The 18751-nt window shown below is 38.9% G+C and overlaps 1 protein-coding gene across 5 annotated transcripts in view; it reads right to left on the reverse strand.

Annotated features, from left to right (window-relative positions):
• Positions 1-18751, reverse strand: part of ampd2a (adenosine monophosphate deaminase 2a) — a 32517-nt gene that overhangs the window by 3994 nt on the left and 9772 nt on the right. For 4 of the 5 annotated variants that reach the window (XM_030728772.1, XM_030728771.1, XM_030728770.1 and 1 more), the window contains 16 exons: positions 10391-10521; positions 9991-10121; positions 9370-9438; positions 6993-7107; positions 6461-6647; positions 5363-5504; positions 5186-5275; positions 4962-5091; positions 4488-4682; positions 4252-4383; positions 4002-4165; positions 3582-3708; positions 3322-3485; positions 3060-3180; positions 875-1048; positions 676-786 (listed from right to left, as the gene is read on the reverse strand). In XM_030728772.1, coding sequence (XP_030584632.1) covers positions 676-786; positions 875-1048; positions 3060-3180; positions 3322-3485; positions 3582-3708; positions 4002-4165; positions 4252-4383; positions 4488-4682; positions 4962-5091; positions 5186-5275; positions 5363-5504; positions 6461-6647; positions 6993-7107; positions 9370-9438; positions 9991-10121; positions 10391-10521 — 2183 coding nt within the window. Of the gene's footprint in view, positions 1-675; positions 787-874; positions 1049-3059; positions 3181-3321; positions 3486-3581; positions 3709-4001; positions 4166-4251; positions 4384-4487; positions 4683-4961; positions 5092-5185; positions 5276-5362; positions 5505-6460; positions 6648-6992; positions 7108-9369; positions 9439-9990; positions 10122-10390; positions 10522-17483; positions 17825-18751 lie in introns of those variants that run through there. The other variant, XM_030728773.1, reaches the window with a different exon arrangement.

Below are 18751 nucleotides of genomic sequence, written 5' to 3' on the forward strand. Positions count from 1 at the left end.
CATCTCATATATCCATCCATCCATCCATCCATTCGCTTCCGCTTATCCTGTTCAGGGTCGCGGGGGGGCTGGAGCCTATCCCAGCTGTCATAGGGCGAGAGGCAGGGTACACCCTGAACAGGTCGCCAGCCTGTCACAGGGCCAACACAGAAAGACGAACAACCTTTCACACTCACATTCACACCTATGGGCAATTTAGAATAGCCAATTAACCTAACCCCAGTAAGTGCATGTCTCACATCTCATATATGTCAAAGCAAATCCACACATTGTTTTACACCACTAACCTCCACAGTTCATGTTTTCTCCTATTTAGTTAAATCAATATTTATTAATTCTTGTCAAGTTGGCTGTGTGACTCCCTCTCCTGTCATGGCCTGTGAGCCGATCACTCATAACAACAGTTTTAACTTATTACAGGCACTTTTTAAAAGTCTTTTTAATGTGGTATCTACTGAATTACATTATATACAATTGTATTTCTAATTTAACGGATACATTATTTAACAATAAATGAACAATATTTTCCAAATGTTTCAACAACATAAACTTTGAAAAGAATAAAAGTGTTTTGCTGACCTACAATAGATTGTGTGGATGTATGTAATGCATACATACATACAGTACTTGATACCTGACACACAAACACATGAACAGAGCTTTAAACTAGTTTACCTTGTGTGAAAATCCACTCATGAGGACACTGTTTCGTGCCAGCTCACACATATCGCATGAACTTAGTTTCCACACTTGAGTAGCAATGCTGTATTCCTCCATCAGAGGTTCCTGGGTTCAAACAAGCAAACATGGGAAATCATACATTTTGCTTCTATAATTTTTACATTGTGTGCATTAAGTGTGGATTGATACTGACCTTGGTAAAGTGGAACTGAAGAGGATCATCAGTGGACAGGGAGACCATAAGGCCTCTGGACAGATACTCTGGCAGTGGGTTGCGGTGGTAACTAAGGAACAGGCTGTTGTTGCTCAGTGGTGACATGGCAATGCCAACTTGAGCAAGGTAATAAAGATACTGCAGCACCGGAGCCTGAGGGTCAGACAAAAGTGAGGAGCAACAGAGACAAAGAAAGAGGCAGAGAAACCAGTAAATATTCAGTTCAAACTGAACAGCAGTGGATTGGCAGACTTGTTTTGATTATTCTTGAAGAATGAAAAATAACATGCCACTATGCACAGTAACACTAAACTACCGTATTTTCCGGAGTATAAGTTGCACTTTTTTTCATAGTTTGGCTGGGGGTGCGACCTATACTCCGGAGCGACGTATATGTGACATTTATAACACATGAACCAAAATACTCCAGCCACTTGACATCTCCGTGAACTGCAGCTTTAAGGCAGTCTTGCGTAACCTGTGGGCGCAGTGGATGATGGATGGAGAGCACAGCTTAACGGCAACTGGGAGAATGCGCCACCCAACTTTCCTGGAAGTCATTGGATGGATCAAGAAAACATGGGCTTCAATGACAACCAAACCATCCTGTTGGGATTCAGAAAGGCTGGAATAATTGGAACTGCAGCTGACGACGAGTCTGACTAACGCGACACAGAAGAGGAAGCGGCGCTTCGTCTACGGAGTGTACGGAATTGTTTAGAAGTGACACCGAGGATGAAGAATTCAATGGATTGATGGTTTGGTTAACTTGTTAGCATGTTCTTTATGCTATGGTTATCTGAATAACTTAATGTTACGTTAACATACCGAACACGTGTTCGTTGTGCGTCATGTAGCTGAATGTGTTACGTTAGCATAACGTAGGCGTAACCGTGTTCGTCCTGTTCTTTAATCCATTATTATTTTAAATTGCCGTTCAAGATGGAATTTCTGCTCTGAGTCTCGGATTATATCAACCCCCCTTCCCCAAAAAAAGTGCGACTTATAGTCCAGTGCGACCTATATATGTTTTTTTCTTCTTTATTATGCATTTTTTGGCTGGTGCGACCTATACTCCGGAGCGACGTATAATCCAAAAAATACGGTAAATAGCCGCCTCACTTTTTAAAATTTATAGCGTATATAATTAGAGCCATAAGTTTTTGGAAAATGACCCATTTTTGTCTTTTTTTTTTTTTTTTTTTAAATCAAACAAACAAGATGTGATTGAAGTGCAGACTTTCAACCTTAATTCAAGGATTTAACAGAAGTATTGCATTAACTGTTTTGGAATTACAGCCATTTATATACACAGTCGCCCATTTTTAGATACACAAAAGAAACTGGACATTTGACTAACAATTTCATGGCTAGGTGAGGCCTGTCTCCTTATTATTCTCAGACAAATTAAGCAGATAAAAGATCTGGAATTAAATTGCCTTGAATTAAAGCTGAAAGTCTGCACTTCAATCACATCTTGATTGCTTGATTTAAAATCCTCTGTGGGGGCATACGGAGGGAAAATTGCAAAAAAGACTGTGTCATTGTCCAAAAACCCTGTGAACCTAACTGTATGATGATATAAGCGTTTGCATATGCATGACATGCAAAACGTAACCATAAAACTTGAGTGTGTTAGTAAGGTCCTGGGCCACCAGAACATCTTTGATTCACTTTGTAAAAAATCTTAAAATTTCCACCATCCACTTTATACAGCATTCATGTGATGATGATGAGTCAAAAGACCATTTATCTTCTACTTCAGCTGCTATGACGGCTTTAAGTTTACTTGTAACGGCAGATACTGCAAATGTCAAAAATACCATCTCACTAAAGGTTAAAAAAACAAAAATAAAACATATTCTCATTTTCTCCAATCACACGTTGGCTTCCTAAATTGGCATTCGCCAGAGAACCCCACTTCTAAACTATTTTCCCTGATAAACACCATTTTCATATTCATCAAACCCATCAGCAGGACCACTTGTAAAAATAACCGAGCCACTGAATGACCTCACTGGGCTCATGCTTTTCCTGTTGTAACTCGTCAGTAGTGTTCATGCAATGTCATTGTTATAAAAAGTTTGTAAGCTACTTTGTAATAATAAAGTGAAAATTTCCCACAGCAGTCTTTCAGAAACAGTCCCGTGTGTGGTGTCCTGACCTTTCGGAGCAGCAGACCGTGAGAGATGTTCTCTGACAGCATGAAACCTGACACCAGGTGGTGGATGGGCCCCGCTTCCCCACAGTGAGGGCGCAGCACAAACGTATGGAAACCTCGCCGCCTGCATCAAATTTTAAAAAAACAACAACTAATTTTAAAAAAGTTATATATTTTTGGTTTGTGAATCATTGTCTTTAACTTATAAATATGTTAAATTAAGTGAAAACAAACATAGCTATGCATTATAGGGACATCCATATACCTTCGCAGGTGGTTTAGCACACTCATGTTGGCATAGGTGTAGTAGAGGTAGTAAGAGTAGGGCGGGTTATCTTCTTCTGTCCAGTTGGCTGGCAGAGGACTGTCAAGATTGAAAATGTGGTGCTCAGGTTTGGACTCATCGTCCACGCTGTCAAAGCCCACCACCTATTAACCCACAAAAGTAGACACCAAATGAATCATTTAGTATCTTTAAGTATGGATTATCACGATACCATGAATTCCTTGTGAAGAGACACTCACATGCGCCAGGAAGAGATGCAGCTCAGGGTGACTGCGGGGGTTGACCGTGACTTCAAACAGAGGCATGAAGATATTCTCCAGCATCTCCTGGAAATTGGCCAGCTGCTTCTTTGTGTGGTACACATCACTAGAAAGGTGGTGATTGAACAGTGAACTGTATCAGCCCGGAAGCTTTAACCTATTAAAACTTATCAGTTGGTTATAATTGCTTGTATTTTGTTTTGTTTTTTCTTATTTTCTCTTACAAGAGTCCTTCTCTGATGTAACATTGCGACAGTCCAAACACAGTACAGTGCATTTAATCTAAATGCTTATGAAACTTATGTGTCCTCAGAGGTGTGCTACACAATTTCCTGCTTTTTTAAAAATCTGCTGCGTACTCGCTATCATTTAATAATGAAATGTTGGAGAAACACTTACAACAGACGGGGCACTTGGACAAGCCAGCGCACATTATCAGAATATACTCTGTGTTTGACAGCCCACTTAGCCAGATTGTCCCATTCATCTCTGGAGCGGCCGTAGATGGACAGACGCAGCTCGGAGTTCTGGTACTTGCTCTCCTCCAAATCAAACATCACCTCCTTGGGTAGATAAGAGATGGGTGTGAATATTTTTAAGGCTCATTTACATAAGATACATACTGTACTATACATTAATTATTTCACACCTTAATTATATGTGCAAAATATTTCCCTTCAATGTGGTTGTCTGTCTTGATGAAGATCTCTCTGAGAATGGATTCTCCAATGGGGTTGTATTTGGCGTTAAACTTGTCAAACCGATGAAATGTGTTGCGGTCCTGATGAGTAAAAAGAAGCCAGTCACATGTTATTTTTATATCAGATGTATCTCACAGCGTGTCCTTGTATATATAAGCTTTGGAAATGCTCCTCTCTCACTCACCGCGTGCATGTCGAGCGTGTCTACACTCAGATCGAACGCCGTCAGGTTCATGCTCTCAAAAACCTCCTTGAGGGTCTGACCACGCCCGTGCTCAATGTGAACGATCTCCTCGGGGTATTTCTTCATGGCTCTCTTAATGAATCTCAGCAGGTGCTTCTGGTTCATGCAGGATGAGGCATGTATGTGTGTGTCCACCTGCCAGGACAGAGCAGAGCATCAACAGAAAGATATCCTCATTCATCTGTAATCTTAGAACTTCACCAAAAGCAGTTATTTCACAGCAGGATTAGCTATTGATGATATAATTTAAGCAGTTTTTTAATGTAGATATTTAAATCACAGTATATGAAGATTTGAAATGCACTGCAGCTGGAAAAAGCTCAGGGAAAACAACTGTTTTCACTCTCATTTGTAGGCATCTTGTCAGCCCAGTGATGGATAAACAAGCAGCAGCTGTCACTTGTTGGCTCTTGCCTTTCTTATGTTGTAGAAATCTCTATGAGGAACCTTCTTCTGGGCTGCCAGCTCCTTCATCTCATTCAGGAGGATGTGCATCTGAAATTTAGAGCTTAGGTACTGTAGGCGACGGTAGCAGAAAGACTTCCTACAGAGGGGACGGGGATGTGTTATATTTAGACTGTACACTGAGCCGTAATCCAATATCATCTTTCAACTTGTACTGTTAAAAAAAAACTCACACTGGCCCGTTGATAATGAGAGCCATCATCACATTCATGTCTGCAATATACTCTTTGAGGTCAGGATACAGCAGGTCAAGTTCTGCACTTCTGAAAAGGAAAGCAGTCATTAAGTTATTCTTTCCAGAGAGAGTTGCATGAAAAATGAAATGTCATTATACAGGTACAAGCACATACTTGTCCATGTTGTTTTTCTTAGTGTAGACATGAACTACTCCATCCACCATCTTGCAGCCATATCCTGTATCTGGTGGCATGTTCTTGGGGTCCTGATTGTCATAAGGGTGTGTTTCAGAAACAGGTGGATGGACAGGGGCATCTGGGAAAACCAGAAAATGGACATTAGTCTATTTTTCATGCTACAAAAAAATGTAAGTGTATATAAAAAGAAAAAAAAAAGGCAATTTTTTGTTACACAGTGGCTCTGATGTCTTTGTGTTTTCACTTGATCTAGTTTTGAAATTAGAATGCTTACAAACCCAATTCCAAAAAAGGTGGGGCACAATGAATTAAAAATTCACAACATATTTAGTTACATGATGCAAAAACTGGTGAAAGGTCTGGACTGCAAGCAGACCAGATAACTCTTCTACTACAAAGCCATTCAGTTTAGCATCGTCTTGCTGAAATATGAAAGGTGCCTTTCCAGATGTGCAAGCTGTCAGTTCCATAGGCACTAATGCGCCTCCATACCATCAGAGATGCAGGCTTTTGAACTAAGCACTGATAACAAGCTAGATTAAAAGTTATCCTGAAATTGTTCCACAATTTATACAAGTATTTTTTTTACAGACTGGTGAACCTCTGCCTCACTGATATGTTCTTTTTATACCCAATCACATTACTGACCTATTGTAAATTAATCTCATTAGTTGCAAAATGTTCTTGAAGCTTTTTGGTTCTATTTACTTTTCTAGCCTTTTGTTGGCACATCGATTGTGAATAAAATATGGGTTTATGAGATATGCAAATCATTGCATTCTGCTTTCATTCACATTTTATAGTGACCCACCTTTTACACAGAGAAAATAATCTTAAGGAGTTTCTGATCACTTTAGTGTTTTGCCAGAAAAATACTAAAGTGTACGTGTGTTTTCTTTACAGGTACACATAAAGAGTAATGAAAGTTTTAAGGGAATCTATGCTAAGACTGGATTTTTCCTCTATTTAACAAATCAAGTTCAACTTGTCAAAGTATGCTTTCTGGCTCTGTCTTTCTGATGAACACTTTCTTTTTTTTTGTGCCTAGTTGTGTTGATTGTGTGCATGTTTTACCAGCATCTACAGGGGTCTCTGGTACAGCTTCATAAATTCCCAGATCCAGAGTCTTCATCCCAAGGTCCTGCAAGGCGTGAGCGGTGGTCTTACAAAAGTTCTGCAGGGAGCAGTTTATGTACTTCTCCCGGATGAACAGTGCTTTCACCACACACTTAGCAGCATCTACTAGATCAGTGAAGGGCACCTGGATATATAAATAGATAAATACAGTCACATACAAGGATATAAATGTATTAGACTTGAGTATTATTTCTCTCCCTTATTTTCATTCCTGATATATTTCATTTCCACTACTGTCATTAACTTTTGTCTACGGTTGCTCACAGTTTGTGTTTTGTTGTTGTCCTTTTACTGTTGGGGTTTTATCTCTGATATTGTCTTTCCCTTTCAGTATAAAGCACCTTGAGGCAACTGGTGTTGTGAACTAGCACTAAATAAATAACAGATTCGAACTGAACTGAATTATTTTGATGATTATTGTTTATTATTTTAAAAATCCTAGAAGAAGAGTTCAACACAAGATTCTCACCCCGCACTTTTCCTCTCCAGATATTGAGACCCGCTGGTACTCTCTCTCCATGGGCATTTCTCGCTCCTTAAAGGCATCATCAACAGTGTCCACACTTGCATCTTTCATTATTAACCTTAAAGAACAGAGACGGGCACAGAGTAAGGGGGGCATGAGGGTACAAAGAGTGGTGCGATGGAAGAAAAAGTAAGTGCTGATTGTTTCTTTATATAAGAATAATAACTGACACATGACAGTGCAGTCCAGTCAATTTGAAAAGCATTTATACCACTTCATGTGATACACTTTTTATGTTGGATAGATTTAAAACATTTATTTATAATAAGATATCAATTAACCTAATAAACAAGATAGATTTGCAGCATTTCATAGTAACAAGATGAGGATTTTTTCTATTCACTCCTAGGGATTCTTTTGGTCTCTACTCAAAGGATTTTAGCAGGTCAAATCATGGAGTCTGGGTGGAACCAAACTTCTCACACTGGCAATGACGAAGCCCAAAATTCTGGGGAAACTTTAGTCTTTGCTCTTTTTTTTTTTTTTTAACATGTCTACATCTGCAAGAAAAAGTTGCTTGAATGAATCTTGGAGACTGCAGTTACAGAAACAGGAAAGTTACACCCTTTCAAACTGATTGCACATGGGTAACAGTAAGATGCCTGTGTATCTGGAATTAAAACCTCAATAGTTAACCCATAAAGCTGTCCAAAGACCAGAGCTGTGGAAATTAGTCAGGGTTCACAGGAAGTACAGATTTAATTATTGAGGAAACCAAAACTAAAAATTACTGTCAGTGGGTGCCCAGATAGCTCAGTGGTGGAGCAGGCAACCACATATATATGCTGCGGTGCAGGCGATGCAGGTTTGAGTCCCGGCCTGTCACCAGCTAGCCCGCATATCTTCCCCCCGTTTCCTGTCTCCCTCTACTGTCAATAAAAGCCACTGTTGCCAAAAATGCACAAAAAAAATAAATTACTGCCAGTGCTCCCCCTTTAGCCTCCTGGCAGTAGAATACCAGATGCATAAGTGCTATGGATGCACTACAGGGGGTTCAGCAGTTACTTTCTTTCAGTAAGAAAAGCAGCGTGCAGTGTTTCAAGGTTTTCTGCACAGACAGGTCCATAACAAAAGCAGCAGAAAGCACCAAAGCTTCATTTTGCTTGTCTTTAATCAGCAGCGAGCACACAGAGAGCTCTCCTACAGCACAAATAGAAATTCATGTATTCTACCTTTTAGGCTACTTCTGTTCTTATCACATAAGATGTTGAAACATCCATCATTCAGCTATTAATGTAACTCGGGCACATTTTAAGCATGTTAAGAGTAATATCTGAATTTAACAGTAATAGTGTTTAAATGGCACTCTAACTTAAATGTCTGTAGGTCAAAGTCTTTCTTTTGACTTTAATAAATACCTGCAGTATCACAGCAACAAAAAATATTGTACATACCTGAAGTGCCGCAAATTCAATCAGAATCTTAAAATAAATACTGTGACCTGCTGTTACGCAGACTTCAGATTCATATGGTGCTATTGTTTGCAATAAAGCAGCCTTGCGTGAATTAATCCTATGCACCACCTGAGCAGTCAGTAACCATCCAGAGAATCTCCAAAACCAGACCCAGTCACAGTCAGTGTCCAACTACTTTGAATATTTTGCTGTTGTATCAGAACATATAGATTCTCATGTTTTCACATGTGCTACACCTACACATACTACAAATATGAAACTGCATCTGTGATGTTAGAAGATTGTGCCCTCCCTCATCAGGTCTTTTTGTTTGTGACCTGCTAATTTGCACTTCTCTACTCAGTAGACTGTCATTAGTGAAATGACCTGGCTGCGTCTGTGTTCATAAATTTGCATATCTTTAGTAGAACACCCGATGAACTTGTCACTTCCATTTGCACACTTTTTCAGATTGCTGCTACACACTGATTTACCATGTTTGGTAAATCTGGCCAAACAGTACTTGTTTCTAACATATATTATGTCACCAGCAGGGGGGAGATGTGGTCCATCTCAACATAGTGATAATCTCTGTCACTGGTTCTGGAGAAAAGTACTTACAGTAGGTTTGCAAATACTGCAGACTAGGTATTAATAAGTATAGAATGGATGGATTAAATGTCCACAGGTACAGTACAGTACTGTGCAAAAGCCTTTTAAAGACCACTTTAAAAAATTACAACAGAGTCTGGCTCCTTGGAACCAAAATATAAATACATTTCAAAATTTCTGCACAGTACAACATTTACCATCTCCATTTTTCAAAGTACAAACAAACAAAACAGAGATCAGCAGAAATCAAATAACAACCACAGAAATAATGACTAAACAAAGCATAAAAATGCACTGAGGCAGTGCTCACTCACTCTAGGTCTGCAGCACTGTCGATTTTCATGAAGTCCTGTTTGGCACGGAGCAAGATCTCTGGCTCAAGCCTTGGGTGAGATGCAGCAGTGCAGGATAGCGTGGGCAAGGCAGGGGGCAGATGGGCACAAGAGGTAGTGAGAAGAAATGAAGCATATAAAGGAAAAGAGACCAGATATAGGCACCCATACAAATAAGCATCCTGACTTACACATAGATACATACATACATATTAGATAACCAAGGTAATTTACACAAGCAGACAATTATCACCGGTTAGTAGTAGTGAACTCTGATTGATAAACTTGCAGAGACTTGCAGATAATCACCCAATGATCAGCTTAGTGGTGCAGGTAGTCCACCCTGGCAGAACCCACCTCCTTATAAAAGTATGACACTGTGCCACCAGAAAAGGTGCCAGCTGCTAGCTATTCCAGTTATCCAAAAATTGTGGTTAGTCAGCCTGCTCATGGGCATGTTGGAAGCTGATAAGCATGTGTGCTCGAGAGGAAACAAGACTGTGTATAAAATGCAGGAAGAGGAGGAAAAGCTACATCTGTCTGTCTTTGCTAAAAAAAATCTTGCTGAACTGGCTTTGTATGTATGTGTTTGCATTTCCTCACTTAATATCCTGACTGATCTGCCTCTCTAGGCGGTGACGTCTTTCTTCCAGCTGTTCGATGGGACTGTCTTCCGGGAACTCATACGGAGCACTCCGCATCTCGCTCTCCGTCATGCTGCGTGTGAACAGCTCCTGGTTCAGGCAGAAGTTATAACATTTATGGTGTCATAAAACAGGAAACCATGTCAATATTCATGCATTTATGGACCTATGGAAGCCATTGAGGCTTACACAAAACCATCTGTTACATTTACCTACAACTGAGAACTAAAGGTGCAGGTTGGAGTGGTGTGTTTCAAATTAAGAAAACTTCAAGCTTATGATGTTTTGCACAGTTTGTGTGAGATTTTTAAAGTTTTTCCTCTTCTGCAAACAATAGTTGTCTAATTTCAAGTTCTTACCTCAGCAATTTCTTTGTACTTTTCCTCCATTGATGTTCGCAGGTCGATTGGGCAGTGTGTGAGAGACACAGGCGTCCCAGGAAGGGATCGCTGGGTTTTGAGGGGCTTGGGCCCAGATGCACCACAAAGATCTGTAGGAACACACGGAAAGAGAAACAGCATGTGATCGGTATGTGATCTGAAATACTAACACAAATCTTTTTCATGGGCCAGTCCAAGGTCTAGTAAAGGCAAAGCCAGGGAATTTCTGAGCACAATCAGAGTGCATAATGAAACAGCTACACTTTGTTAAGCACACCTGTTCAACCGCGCATTAAGGCAAATATCTAATCAGCCAATCACATGGCAGCAACTCGATACATTTAGGCATGCACACATGCTCAAAATGACCCAATGACCAAACAGCATCTTTGAACACACATGTTGAACCTTGAAGCAGATGAGCTACAGCAGCAGAAGACCAGCTGCCAATCCTGTCAGCTATGAACAGGAAACTGAGCCTATAATTCACACGGGCTCACCGAAATTAGACAAAAGAAGATTGGAGAATTTCTCTCAATTTCTGGTGTGACATTCAGATGGCAGGGTCAGAAATAAAAAAATATGACAAAGAAGACCCAAGACTGTTGAGCAGCAGAGTCCTGTATCAGACAAGAATGGGACAAAGTCCAGCAGCTGGTCTCCTCAGTTCCTGGACATTTACAAATGTGAGAGAAGTGGGGATGCTACAGAGTAGTAAACATGACCCCGTCCCAACTTTTTTGAGACATGTTGCTGCCATCAAATTCAAAATGAGCTAATATTTTTCTTGAATTGGTAAATTTTCTCAGTTTAAACATTTGACATGTTTTCTATGTTCTATTGTAAATAAAATATGAGTTTATGAGATTTACAAATTATTGCATTGTTTTTGGTTACATTTTAAACAGTGTCTTAAATTTTTCTGACTTGGGTTTGCATTTAAACATAGTCACAGAATTTAAATAACCACATTAACAATCATGTACAGTGTGTTTTTACTGCCAAAATTCATGGACACTCACATACATATTTGGGTACTTCACAGGCTAAGTTCACTGTTCTTATTCATTTCACAGTCTGCTGAAAACAGAGACAGCCAAATATATAAAAGTGATGATTACCATCAATGAAGAAAAACAGGAAAGAATCTACGTGGTGGATTATGAAAGACCAAGAGGTTGTCTAAGAGAGGAAAAGTATGACTCTCGCAAGCACAAATTTGGCTCAGACATAACAGCTTAGTCTAATGTAACATGAGCACACATTCAAAAAGGTTAAAAACTTGGAATGGAAGAAAAACAGCTCTCATCATGTCTGTCAGCTAAAATCTTTAGTGAGTTATTACAAAAGTTACTGTGGAAAGTAACTGATTTTACAAGTCAACACCATATAATGCCAGTTATCACAACACTGGTCAGTTTTTACACAAGACCTTCCTCTGTTTCCTTCCTTCAGCTGCATGGACACTGTAGCATATTTTATTGTCTATCTAAGTAGAACACACAAGTCAAGGGAATTAACTGTGAAACACACACTTCCCCAGAAGTTAAATAAATTAAAATAGGGTCTAACTATGGTTAAATATAAAGCTCTGGTGGTGGCAGCTGTGCCTGCAATCAGTGATAGAGCGTACAAATCCTTGTACAAAGCTGAAGAACAAAGGCCAGCTTAGAAAAAAAAGACAGCTTTACTAGCAGATACTGTGCACTAGCAGACTCAGTCTCAAATAGATACGCACACTTGAAAAACACTTTCTCTGACTCATGTGCACACACTGTGACATCAAGAGACACACCTGAGAACGACACATGCTGGAAACAGAAGACATCACCACTGAACACTAAAACAAAATAAGATGGAGGGGTGCCAAAAGACAAAATTCATGTCTCTTAAGACTGTAGTACACTAAAGATAATCAAATCTACTGATTCTGTATGTTTGCTAAGGGGAAGCCAGGAATTTCAGTTCAAGTAAAGTACAATTTAAAGTCTCATAGTTATAAGCGCACACAAACTAATTTAACCTCTCATGAGGCTATGCCCTTGGGAGTGGTGTGTTCATGCTCCTCCATAATTGCTGCCACCATTGGTAACTGTGTCTGCCCTGTGACAATTAGTCTCTGCCATCTGCTGTCTGCCTCTAAGGCGGTGGAATCAGGAATGAGAGGAGGTTAACTCACCACAGTACACTGGTATGGTGAAATATTTCATTATTGCGCTTTGAAGTGACTCATGGAAAAAACCCAAATCTAACTGAATTACAGTGGTTACACTGGACTTTAATTTTCAAAGCAAGTGAAGTCGCAACATGTCTAAATGACCTTAAAACTTATCTTTGGTATTTCTGTACTGACATTTTTTTGTCACTTATTGGCATATTTTTTTCAACAAAAAATTCACATAAAGAATCTATCCATAGATTATATGCAGGCATACGTGCAGCAAATTCCTATGCTGTATATTGCTCATTTTAAAATGGACAAACAGATGACTTTAAGTATACAGATGCTCACACAAACAGTCATTCCTAGTATAGTATCCATGTAATCCTCTGGCCTTTCCATCACAGATGACTGTTAATCCAGTACACCACAACTCTATTTATCTCAGTGACATCACTCTCGAAGGCAGCACAACCCTTCTACAGACTTCTATGCAAATAAACACAACAAAAATAACAGAAACTAAAGCAAAGGGAAGCAGAAGCAAGTAAATTTCCTTTTACATAGCTAAAAACTGTGATTTTACTTTTGATAAATGCTAATTTTAATCATTAACGCAAATAACATCCAAAATCACAGCAAGTGGTAAACATCAAAACAACAACCTAACCTTTATAAATCAAGTTTTCGTGTGGTTTTACATTTTACTTTCCAAGGTCTGTATAACTAATGCATTTAATGGCTTATTTAAAAATGTCCAATAGCAATAAGGAAAAGAAAGGGCATTAATTATTAAAATAAAGACATACATTATGTCCATAATCTCCAGCTAGCTGTTTAACTTTAACTGTTGGTTAGGGTCTTCACACATTTTTTTAATATTTATGACTCTTATGTGAAAACCTAATCTTGCTCTTTTTGGCAGTATTTTTGTGAGCATCACTTTTATATGTGCTTTGGCTCACAGGCTGGCTACAACTCTAGCTTCCAGCTCAAACAACCTGTTTACTGTGTGCCTGCCTATTTCAGAATGAAATAGCTTAACCCTTTCATCTTCATCTTCAGCTGTTTTTTTTCCCCCTATAAACTTGAGTAATATTGACAAATCACTCCATCCTAAAGCTCTGTCATGTCCCTGGGACCTGAGTCTGCACACCGCCCACATGCTCATTTAGTATCTGTGGAGCTGGCTCCTACTCTAAAAGGATCAATAAAGTCCTTTGAGTCTGCCTCATCCTCCCAAGTTCTAACTCCAGATAAAACCAAAGAAGCAAAATGCAGCACTGTACAGTTTATTCATGAATATATCCCATACCAGTTTACCAAAATTGTGTTTTCACAGCAAAATAACATAATTTAGAAGTTGGTTTCTTACAATCAAACAGTCCTGTTGGATGAAAGAAACAGCTAGTGTTGGATCCAACATTACAATTTGGGTTTAGATACGTTCTTGTATGTGCAAAATATGCACACTGGCTAAGCTGCTAACAAATCATTCATCAAACCCGTCATTTACAGCCAGCACTTTGCTGAACTTTGCTTCTTAAAGGCTAGACTGAAACATTTGTTGTTTGGTTAAAGGTTCCCAGTAGCATTTTTGACATATTAAAGCTAATGCGGTGTCTTTTTAAGAGTTCCTGTTTTGTTTGTCTTGCGCGCAAGCACAAAGAGGTAATGTAAAGTCCTACAAGCGGTGTCACTAGAGCATTCTGATTTACAGGTTCCGTTATTGTGACAAGATATTCAGCAGTGAGGCTGCAAAGGCAGGGAAGACTTCATGCTCAGAAGGACTGGCTTGGCTAATGTTTTATGAGGAGGGAAGTGTACTCGCATCTTCATTAGAGCTCGAAGATATACACAATGCATTTTGGTGAATGGCACTAAATGAAAACATAAGCTTTGTTTGTTTACAACAAAAATTCATTGGGCACCATTAACTTGCTCCCTTTAAGCCCCGATGATCCAAGACCACCAGGAAACTGTTTTTGTAGTTCAACAGAGCAGCACATTAAAAGCAGGAGAGTCCCAGGAAAATCATTTTTTCAGCTCACTGGGCTCTGAATCAGGACTTATTTGGATCAAATTCACTATGTTACAGCTATTTTTACAGTAGATAAGAATAATAAATTCATATCTTCATACAAATGAAGACATGAGATCAAGATTTCATATCTTCTGCTGTTCTACATATTTTCAGGTTGTGCAGCAATAAGCTGCAAGTAGTTGTGCTAGCTCAATTAATCAATGATGTTTAATTTAGTAACTAACAGTAAAACCTTTCTGATCTAACAGCCAGTGGTTGAAAACCTACATCTGAATCTCTAAGTTTTGGATGTTTATAACTTAATTAATTTCATAAGATACTTGGCAAAATTTGTTAAAAAAAAAAACTGTATTTGATTTGCTAAAATACCCCCATTCTCCAACCCTAGACTTGGCTGCCACTATAATGATGAACAATGCTTTGCCAGTATCCCATCTAATCTATTTGATTTATTCTACGCTTCTCTGTAACTTACGTATATTTCTGCTCCCTTATTAAATTATCAACTGCTATCAACAAGATTGCACTAAAAGCAAATCTTGTTGCATGTCAACTTTTCTCAGTGCAGCATCAAAGAGACAGTTATTGCCTTTATTCAAAGCATGCTCAAATAAACCCCCGCATGAGATTCGTTTCTGGTGCCTAAAAGATAATCGATCACGTCACTTACATTTCACTCATTTCACTGAGGGTATAAATCTTTTCTAAAAAGTATATAAGATGTCAACTATTACAGATTGTCACAGTATCCCAAAGTCTCTTTGGAATGCAACTAAGGTGACTACAATGTAGCTGCAGTGGAATTTTAAGTATTATACTTTTTGCCCTACCAACTTTTGAAACAGACACACCCTGACATAATGACATGAATTTGGAAGTGCGTCTGCCACTAATTGCAGCAGACTTGCCAAAGCATTTTTCCGGGTATTTTCTTGATCTTTTGCATGACTGGTGCACATGTAAGTCTCTGTTGAGGGAGTTTGACTGCATCCATAATTGTATAAGACTCTTTGTACAAGAGCCTTATATGGTCATTAACAGTGAATAACTATTTTCCTGCAGTAACAGGCAGTCAAGAGGCCATATGACCCTCTGCTGAATAATGCAGTGAAGGTCTGTGGGCTCTGGTTGTAGAGATCCGTGCTGACTGAACAAAAAATAATAACATAATTTTCTTAGAAGTATAAAAATATATGTTCTAAATTCTCTGCTGGACATATTTGCCTGTCCATCAAGACAATTAAAAGGCAAAACATTAGAAACATGAAATGCTGAGTAATATCAAGTTCAGCCTCAGTCCTGGGAGACTAACTGATCTCAGCATCAGACAACATCAGCTCATGACTCAGATGATTCCCTTCTCATAAGACTCATAATATAATATGAGTATGCAATTAACTTTTTTAATAGCTGAATGTGCTGGACATGTAAAATCAAACACAATCAGCTTGCAAATTTAAAACCAAAAGAATGATTATTTATACAAATGAACTAAATAAAAGCTCTTCTTGCACAGTACATTTGTAATCAGAACCCGACCAATTAATCCACAAGTTAATATTATCAGCCGATATTGGCTATCTGCTGAGTTACCATTATTGGCATTTATAACAGTCAAGAGAAACACCCTTCAACTGTGCTTAGGTTGAAGGGTGTTTCATGGCTGAAACACCAGGGGGCACTCTGCAACTTCCCTGTTGGCAACATTTTTGGAACGCTACAAACAAAACAATCAGCTAAATCAAGCTGAGTTGGGCAAAGTGTAAACAAGTAAATAAATAACTATGCATAAGGAATGATAGGGAAATTAGAAACTTTGCTTTGCTTAGATTTCACTGAGAGGGAAAGTAATGACACAAGCTTCAGATGTTCCTTAGCAACTACAGATGGGAATAAATTTCTACTTTGGGTCTTCATCTCTAAAATGGTTTTTCAGTACTCAGCCTTCAGAAGGGAACAAACATGGATGATGATATTTTCCAGCTACAAACTACTGCCTGCAAAGTTACTTTCTGAAGGACCTTTTTTCTTTTTTTTTTTTTTAAACATAATAAAAACTTAATGAAAGTCTGCTACAGAGATAAAATGAGTCAATGCATGCATAAAAACTAACATGATCATTCTCAGTACTTTGCCCAGTTTTGTATAACATAAACAGCCTGGATACATATCTAATAATCCCCTTCACATACAACAACACAGAAAACAGATGCCAGCTGTGCTCACTAAAACACTGCCCTCACAAACATCAGAAAGGTAAACATGCCCAGGTGGGTTTTTAAGCAAGTATCTGCTGATACAAACTGCCTGAAGGGTTCAGTGTTAATGAAGAGGCAAATGTGAAAAGGATGTTTGTTTTCTTCTAGTGTCAGCGGCACCTGTTCAGCAACTGACACGCTGCTGCAAATCACCTCTTCAGTTTACTGCGCACTCTTAGAGAATGGCTGCATATGTTTTGTTTTTAATCAACTCACTCTCAATAATTTACCCGATTAATCAACCGGGTGATGGTACTGCACTATAGTTAGCTGTAGCAGACAGCAGCAGAGAATACATGCTCCAAATAGTCGATCACTGCAACATCCAGATCCTGTAAAAACTGTGGAATACATAAGCAACATGCCAGTCTGTTTATGTTCCTTATCTCACACTCATGTCTGCCTTATGCTGTCAACTTATTCCAGCGCACAGCAACTGTGTTTACTTGCACCTCATCTGTCACTATGAGCTTGCTCGTGAGGCATTTTTGGAGCTTTAAGTATTATGCTTAAGAAGAACTGATGAAACTTCTATTAACACACTATTCACATTAATAAGCTTAACATACTAAGGTACTGTTTGTGATTAAATGCCATAGGTTACAGTACCTCTATCTCCCTGTCTTGTCCTGTTCTCACAGTCTCCGTTATGGTCGCAGTGGCCTTGTCTGAGCTGTTGTGGGATGCTGGGACATGTAACTAGGCCTGGGACGGCTGATGTACCCTCCCCCGCTGGTACAGTGGAAGCGAGAGAATGACAGCAAATAGAGAAAGAAACGAGGCAGCGTATGCTCTCTCAAAGGAAAGCTGCTCTAAGACGACATCACCCAGTTCCCTTCCTTTTTGTCTTTCCTTTTCTCCTCCTGTTGTAACTGCTGCCACCTTCAGTGTGCTGGAGAAGCAGTTCTTTTTCTTTCTCTCTTTCCCCCGATTCAGTCTCTCCCCCTCTCTCAGCTGCTTCCTGTACTACACCGGTTTTCTGTGCATGAACAGCACAGCCTTCAAGCTCCCGGATTTAAATACTGGGTTGGCTCATACCACGTGGCAAAAAAAAAAAAAAAAAAGAAAAAGATAAAGGGGGAAGGACAAGAGTTAACTACTTCATGCTCTATTGTGTTATAAAATGGAGGAGGCCCTGGATAACTGGCCACTCCCACTTTTCCTTCCCCTCCCACCTCTCATTCATGAACACAAGGCTTCAGTCATCTCATGACTGTAAATGATGCTATGAATACCGGCATAAAGAAAATCTAAGAAATGAAAACAAAGTGCTGTTTCTTTACAAATTGCTTTTCTGCTGCTCATTGTTACGACTAGTTTTACTGCTTCACTCTAATTTCTGTTTTTACTTTGTCCTTTGCTGCTGGATTGACTGGCCAAAATGTTCATTAACTGGGATTCTGTGCAAAATAATCCTTGGATGAGAGAAATATTTTCATTATCCAATTTATATTTTTTCTTTACTTCTTCTTCTTCTTTTTTTTTAACAAGAATAACCTTAAAGGGACAACAGCAAAAGAAAACAAATAAGATGTTAGAAAATACTTTCTAATTAAGGATGACTACCACACAAAACCATGTATAAATATAGAGAATGCAAGAGGCAACAGTGATTATTGTTAGGAACTAGTACTTCATTGCTTGGAACTGAGGTAGGCAGATATAACAGGTGTTTGCTGTGATCTTGGTGTTGTCAAGGATGAATTTAATTTTGTGATTTTTAAGAATTATTTGATAAGATTCAGTTGAAGAATCCTAATGTGTTTGGGCTGTCTAATGCTGATATGCTGAGCATGTTTGTTTTTTTAATAAAGAGACTTTTGCTTTAGCAGACTTTATAGAAAAGGGCTAAGTGTTGACAAAGAAATTACTGTATC

This window comes from Archocentrus centrarchus, chromosome 5, assembly GCF_007364275.1.
Source record: "Archocentrus centrarchus isolate MPI-CPG fArcCen1 chromosome 5, fArcCen1, whole genome shotgun sequence".
Lineage (NCBI taxonomy): Eukaryota > Metazoa > Chordata > Actinopteri > Cichliformes > Cichlidae > Archocentrus > Archocentrus centrarchus.